The sequence below is a fragment of the Rhamphochromis sp. 'chilingali' genome, assembly GCF_963969265.1.
Source record: "Rhamphochromis sp. 'chilingali' genome assembly, chromosome: 11".
In the NCBI taxonomy this organism is placed as follows: domain Eukaryota; kingdom Metazoa; phylum Chordata; class Actinopteri; order Cichliformes; family Cichlidae; genus Rhamphochromis; species Rhamphochromis sp. 'chilingali'.
In genome coordinates this window covers 35,688,573-35,695,349 of record NC_137938.1, presented here as the reverse complement: position 1 = coordinate 35,695,349, position 6,777 = coordinate 35,688,573, and the positions used below count along the sequence as shown (strand labels likewise).

Genomic DNA, 6,777 nt, shown 5'->3' with positions numbered 1-6,777 from the left:
AAAAAATAGAAATTAATCTCTCTGCTGTTAGAAACCAGAAAAAAGAAGAGAACAATCCTGCTAGTTTACCTTCTTTTTGTTTCCTTTTCTGATCCTGTTGCAGAGTCCTCTTCTCTCTCATCCAAACCTGAGCAAATAAAGCGTCAGTCTCTCTTTCAGACAAACAGAAAACCTATTTAGAGGAAATTCCTTTCCAGCGAGAACAGGGAAAGTCTGAATAGTGTAGAGCGACACTGAGCCCTGCTCAACAGGTGGGGAGAACGTGTCCCTGTGAACTATAATAGAGAGAGGTCTGGATTTTTTACCACATGGGAAACTGTTCAATATTACATAAGGGTCTCCGATTTCTCTGATATATAAAACAGTCCCAGACACAGGACCGTGCATCATCTGAGCTGGAGTTATTCAGCGATGTATAATGCAGCAAGGTTAAGATGAAACACACAAGTATTAACACAATGAAAACTGCTGAGTTTATTCTGTTTCAGTGAAATCTCTTTGTGTTTCTTCTAAACTACTTTAATAAACTCCTGATAAAGTGAGTGGTCTGAAACTGCGTGGGTCTTTTGTACTTGCACTCAGGGGTGGAAGGGATTTGGTGCCCTGCTTTTGGAGGATGTTTTCTGGGAGCTGCCCAGTTATAGGAAAACCGTAAACCCCGACTGTATGAACTTAGGTTAATGACAGAATACAAAAGAAGAAATTTCTGTGATTGCAATCATGATCAATTAAGAGTACAATATGCCAGATTTTAGCTCAATCAGTAAAGTGACGCAATAATGTTAAAAATGCACTTTTTTTTCTGACTAAGACTCAGAAGAAATATTGATTTTAATAATGATTTCTGATCATGCTGATGAAAGCCACGAGCTAAAACAGGGCAGTCTAAGAATAAGTTGTTTTATGTAAGTGTTGCAGAGTTTTGGCTTATTTTTCCTTCTTTATGTACCTTAAGTAGGTTTGTGCCAGAAACTTCTATTGCTTTAAAGGTGTTTGGGACCATCCTTAACGACCCTCTGCCCCTTTGAGTCAGTTGTACAGTTAATGTGGTTCATGAATCTGAGTGGGATGGACGCCTCTTTGGTGAGGTGAGAATGACTTGTTGATGACTGTTCTGTGCTTGGTCCTCCAATTTAGGTTTAAGGTGTATGGACTCAATTCTGCAGTAGCTCTTCAACATTATGGATTCATTTCATAGCACAAACTTTGTGGCTTTACCTTTTACAACTAAAGAATTTGGAGATTTTTTACAAAAGAAACTTTGCTTATGAAAAGCACATGAAAGAGAAAACAAAGCTTTCTTTAATACAATGAGAATTTATTCAAACGGTGCAAAAAAATTAATAATTATAATAATAATAATAACAACCTAACATAAAATCTGATGTTCTTTCTGTCCAGATTGCACTGTCACACAGCCTTAGAGCTCTCCTCTCAAAACTAAAAGGAAAAAAGAAAAATATTTATTCGATAAAAATAAAATAAATAAAATAAAACCAACTAAAATACCAGGACAGCTGAAATTAAGCTCAGATAATGCACAAATTTGGTAGAATGTTTTGCCATTTACATGCAACATTTTCAGTCCCATGCAACTCAAAAGTATTCCATGTTAATGTTTCTGAGGAGGAATCTTCTGCTCTCACAGAAACGACAGTGTCAACGATATAGAAAAATATAATCGGATCGGTTTTGTCACCAAACTAATTCTGAGCCATTTCTCTTCTGGTTTGGAGGAAATGAGCTGGGTCAATATCACCTGGCACAGGAAATGGTTGCTGCAGCAAATAAAACCTCATTTACAAATTAAAGAAGAAGAAAAAAAAAGGGCAATAAAATAAAAGCCAGACTGCTAGACAATTAGCCATGTGAGAAAGAACATCCTAAAATCATTTCAACTAAACATTCCACAAGGAACCCTATTTTAAAAAAAAAAAATCTCACTATAAATATATATTCTCGAATTATTAGGTCAGCATTGAGGAAATTAGTTTGCAATGAGAGAGCCTCGAGTATGAAAAGGCTCGTCTGCGGGGTCACCTTCAACAGCCAAAATGTCTTTATTCCTAACGCCAGTTATACCCCAAATACAGCCTCTTACAATCCCGACCTGTTTTCATGTCCAACAATATACATTCTTACCCTTTAAAAACACTGTAAAACTTTGGGCTTACAAAAATAACTCCGAACATATTTATACATCCTCTCACTGTTTTTTTTTTTTCTTCAATACAAAAAAAGTGTTCGTAGCCTGTAAAGTCTGATGTTTTACATGTTTCTGAGGCATCCATGTCATTGCAAAAAAATTAAATTGAAAAAAGGTTTGTAAGCTAATTATTACTATGGAGGGAAGGAAAGGGTATGCACACATACACATAAAAAAATAATTAAATTTAAAAAAACAAAAAACAAAACAGGCATCAGCACTCAGAGAAACGCTTGCCGGTCGGGTCTCATCTCAATGAAAACAAATCCACTTTCATGAACACATGATGACACACAAACACAGCAAATGCCTTTTGGGGAAAGAGCAAAACGTCAGTGTTTTAATGTTGTTAAAGCTATAAAGCACAGCAAAAAGAAAAAAGCTGAAGAAATTCTGGTCCTTTGACCAGCATTAGAGAAAATACTGTGTTACACAGAGTGAAATTAAGCCTGAAGAAATTAGTCAGAAACATTTGGTTTTTGTGTGTTTGCAGGTTTGCAGGAGAGAAAAGTACAAACCAAGAAAAACGAAAGAAGGGCGCCCTCGTTTGGAAGAGGCAGTGTATTGCAGACTGAATTGTGCTTCTCTAAAGCCCTTTGCAGACACCCTGATCCTTTTCTGTAAAAGGTCACAACAGCAAATCTACGAGGCCAACTGCCAGTTGAGGTTTAGGTATGCTTTCTTTTGAGGCCGGTCACGCGGGAGCCAGCTGTGCTCCAGCTGCAGGTGAGGATTACTGTATTCTTTTAGGTTTAGTAAGTAATGTGGGAATTGTACTAAAATGAAAACATTGACTGACACTAGCTCAGCTCATCAGAGAAAACCAGAAACACAAATTACAGCCACGTCACGACATCTCTGACTGTGTTACTTATTTGATACTTCTTTCTTTACTCAGTCCAGAAGAGACAGACCTCTTTCTCTGAATCTGATGTGGCGGTTCAGACTGCGAATTAAACACAGTCAGACTTCTCGAGCTGACGTAAAGTATTTTGCACATATGGATGTACACAGTGGATCTCTTCATCAGTGTCGCCAGTGTTAGAAAGCAATAACAGCATGATGTCAAGTATCTCACGTCTGAAAAGGACAAGAGTACAACAACCAGAGTTGCTCTGTCAAAGTTAATCACCATAGCTTAATTACAGGGGGAAATAATAAATATTAGAAATTAATTTGTCAACAACTAAAACAGTCTTAAAGAAAAAAAGAAGAAGAAAAAAATCAAACTGAACCACTTCATCAGACTCATGAAATAATTTGCTGAGTTTTGGGTACAGAATTTGTGAAAACTGCAGGCAAGCAGTGGATACTTGAAGTCGGCCTCTTGGTTTGCAAATGCTGAAAAAAGGCAACTGGGACACTGAGCGAGATGGTGACACCATCTTCTGCGTCCTGCAACAAAAAATCGTCTGACCCGTGGTCTCCGACTTCCCAGAACCAGAGGTGGCAGTGTCTGCACCAACTAAAAACCAGTAAAGCTCTGAGTTCACAGACATCAGGAAAAGTGCTCAAATTTGTGCAAAAACAACCAACTTTGACAGACCGAATGCAAAAATAAAAAACAAAAACAAAAAAAAACTTCAGCAGAACCTCTAAATTTGCAGTAAATAGCCAAACCAATAAGCAGCTAATTAATCAGAACACCTTATTAATTAAAATTTCAGGGGAGACCACATAAAACATGTTTTACATTTCTAAACCTTCAGAGAGAACAGAGGGAAAATATTATAAAATTAATATTTTAAAAAAAACAACAAAAAAACCCCCCAGAATTTGTTAATACCATGTCAGTTTCTCACATCCAGGCGAGTGTTTGTGTCAGTTTGCGTCATGGAGAGAGAAATCGCCACTGATTAACGCAACATGTTTGGTAACAAAGCCATAAATTTTCTCCTAAAAAAATCCCAAAATGTGCTTACTAATGTTCAACTAAATTAAGTTATTGACTGTTGTCTCCAAAAATCTGCTGTTCTGAACGTTAAGTTTCATCTCACATTTCACATATTATTGCATCTCGAGGCCACACAAACATCAACCATTGTAACAGGAAACAGGAAGACCCGAGTACAAAAAGAAAAACATTCCAACAAACAGAAGAAATACTCTGGACCGGGACAGTACCTTACCATCGTACTATGTTTCTATCTTGTCTTTGATCTATGATGCCCGGTCAATCATGTGACCTGGTCAATAGCTCTTAATATTAAAGAGAAAAAAAAAAAAAGGGGGGGGGGGCTGACATCTTCATAATCCAATTTACAGCATTGGACAAAAATGCAGATTTTTTTTAAGTGATAGTTACTTTGCCCGAATGAGTGCAGTGCAGAGCAGTCGTCTTAAACGCGTTCTGTAACATTAGCACCGCAGCAGCCTACAGAACGCTTATCATGAGCATCACACGACAGTTTCAGTGTGCATTTTATGCGACAAAAGAGGAAAAAAAGCAACTCGACGAGGATTAATTGTGCTGTTTCCCAAGGTACAAGCATCTAATGATAATAGTGTTAATATCTGTATCTGTAACACTGAAATCACCTTATAACCAGACGTGACTTCAAACATCCCTTAATGAACCAATCCAATCATCACAGAATAGAAATGGAGCAGAGACACTCACGCCTTTTCCGTTTGTGCTTGCATCTCTGTTTATGTTGTAGTGTAAGTATTACTTAGTGTGGATGTGTGTTCTGTACATGTATTGATGAGTGTCATGTATGATGCCTGCCATATACATTCGCTCCACTAGGAGGAGATAGTAGCAAGGCGTTCCAACTCCAAGACTTGAGGAGAGTTTGCAGTTCTCTCTCTCACGCGCGCACACACACACGCGCACACACACAGACACACACACTCGTACACAACGCCTGCATAAGAGCCACAGCAAAATGTAACAGAAGTGCAGTTTACTCTACGGTCTTTTATGTAGCCTCACTTGGTACTTTCAACAGGTAATGACACGGCTAAGAATAAAAGATGAGGGAGGTGGTTGCCCTGTCCCTCGTCCATCCACAGGCTGATCCGCTCCAGTCGTGAAAAAGGCCACTCGTCAAATTCAAGCCACAACGGGGTCTGCTCAGAACCTGTGGATGGCCGGTTCTGTCTCCCTCTTCTTCAGCTCTTCCCGGTAACAGTAGGAGCAGTAGTTGCCCGTCTCGGGGTGTCCGTAGTAGTTGCAGTTGGGTGTCCGACAGCGGCTGGACTGCAGGCCGGCCAATCCGCTAGCACTGCCCAACGAGTAGTGTCTGACAGGGGGCTGCCCGTTCCGACAGTCTAGATTGGAGCTCATGTCCTGGAAGCCGTTGGTGTAGTTCCCAGTGGTGAGTTCAGCCCCGGGGTAGTCCGGTGGGTCGAATTCGGGGGGATATGAGGGTGCGAGGCGGGAAGGACTGAGGGAGGAGGGGCCTTGCGAGTTATTGTACTGGGGATGGGAGGGAGGCTGTGCAGTGGGGCCGTGCCGGGGGAGGGTTGCATACGAGGGGAGGCCAGGGTAAGAGATTGCCGAGGAGCCACCAGCTAGCTGGCGTCGATTATCAACGTAGCTATGCATGTGAAGATGCTGGGTCAGGGGGGCTGCAGGAAGAGGCTGGTCAATGAAGGAGGGCCTGGGGATGGGCACAACAGCCGAGTACATAGAGGGACTCAAAGGAGACAGCTTAAGCGTGTTGAAGGAAGGCGACGAGTTCTCCGATAGCTCCTCTTTGGGCTCGTAAGGCCGGTAACTTAGCTCTGAACAACCAACCACCTCCTTCTTGGGGGGTTGGAGGCTGTTAGCGATGCTTTTCCTCTCTGCCTCGCGGCGCTGTTGTTCCTGCTCAGCCCGGAAGCGCTCCTCTGCATCGGCGAGGTAACGCTGGATCATCTCCTCCTGGAAGGGCTGCCTGTTGCTGGTGGTGAGGAGGCTGGCAAAGATGAACTTCCTCTCCCCCTGCATGGCGGCCCGCAGGATGCCGAGGCTGACCTTCACATCGGCGCTGTACTTGTAGGGCTCGCTCTCAGTGCTGCTCCCACCACTGCTGCTCATGCTGCTCCCGGCTCCATTGAGACGCTCGCTGCCCGAGGAGGGAGAGCCTTTCCCAGAATCCTCAGAGGCGTTGGCAGAAGGCGAGCTATCCTTGCTGCCCTTCCTCCCTCTAAATGAGCCTTTCTTCTTCTCCCCACCCTCTTGCTTGGCACCTCCAGCTCCAACATTTTTTCCTGGCATCAGCCCACCCACGTTTTTCTTAAACTTGCTGCCCAGGCTCTTTCCAAAACTGCCAAGCTTATTGGCCACAGAGTCTGCCCTCTTCTTGTCTTTATCCTTGTCCTTCTCCTTCTTGGTTTTGTCCTTCCCTGCTGATCCACTGCTGGATGAACTAGATGAAGAGGAGGAGCTGTTCTTGGCCAAAGATCCCCCTCCATTGACTGTTGATCCTGTGGTTGTGTCTCCGTTGCCATTGGAGCTGCTGCTGACAGACTCCTTGTCCGATTCTCCGGAGTCAGGAGGCGACCGGGCATCTTCTCCAGCTGATGCCGTAGGAGACTCCGGCTGGGCCAGCGGGGCTTGCTGCAACAAACAAAGCAGAACAAGT

At 42.7% G+C, this 6,777-nt stretch overlaps 1 protein-coding gene across 3 annotated transcripts in view; it reads right to left on the bottom strand.

The window, feature by feature from the left end:
- Positions 1-4,439: 4,439 nt before the first annotated feature.
- otud7b (OTU deubiquitinase 7B) overlaps positions 4,440-6,777 on the bottom strand; it is a 44,684-nt gene continuing 42,346 nt past the window's right edge. For all 3 annotated transcript variants that reach the window (XM_080897625.1, XM_080897627.1, XM_080897626.1), the window contains exon 12: positions 4,440-6,752. In XM_080897625.1, the coding sequence (XP_080753751.1) occupies positions 5,283-6,752 (1,470 nt within the window). In that variant the 3' untranslated portion in view covers positions 4,440-5,282. The remainder of the gene's footprint in view (positions 6,753-6,777) is intronic.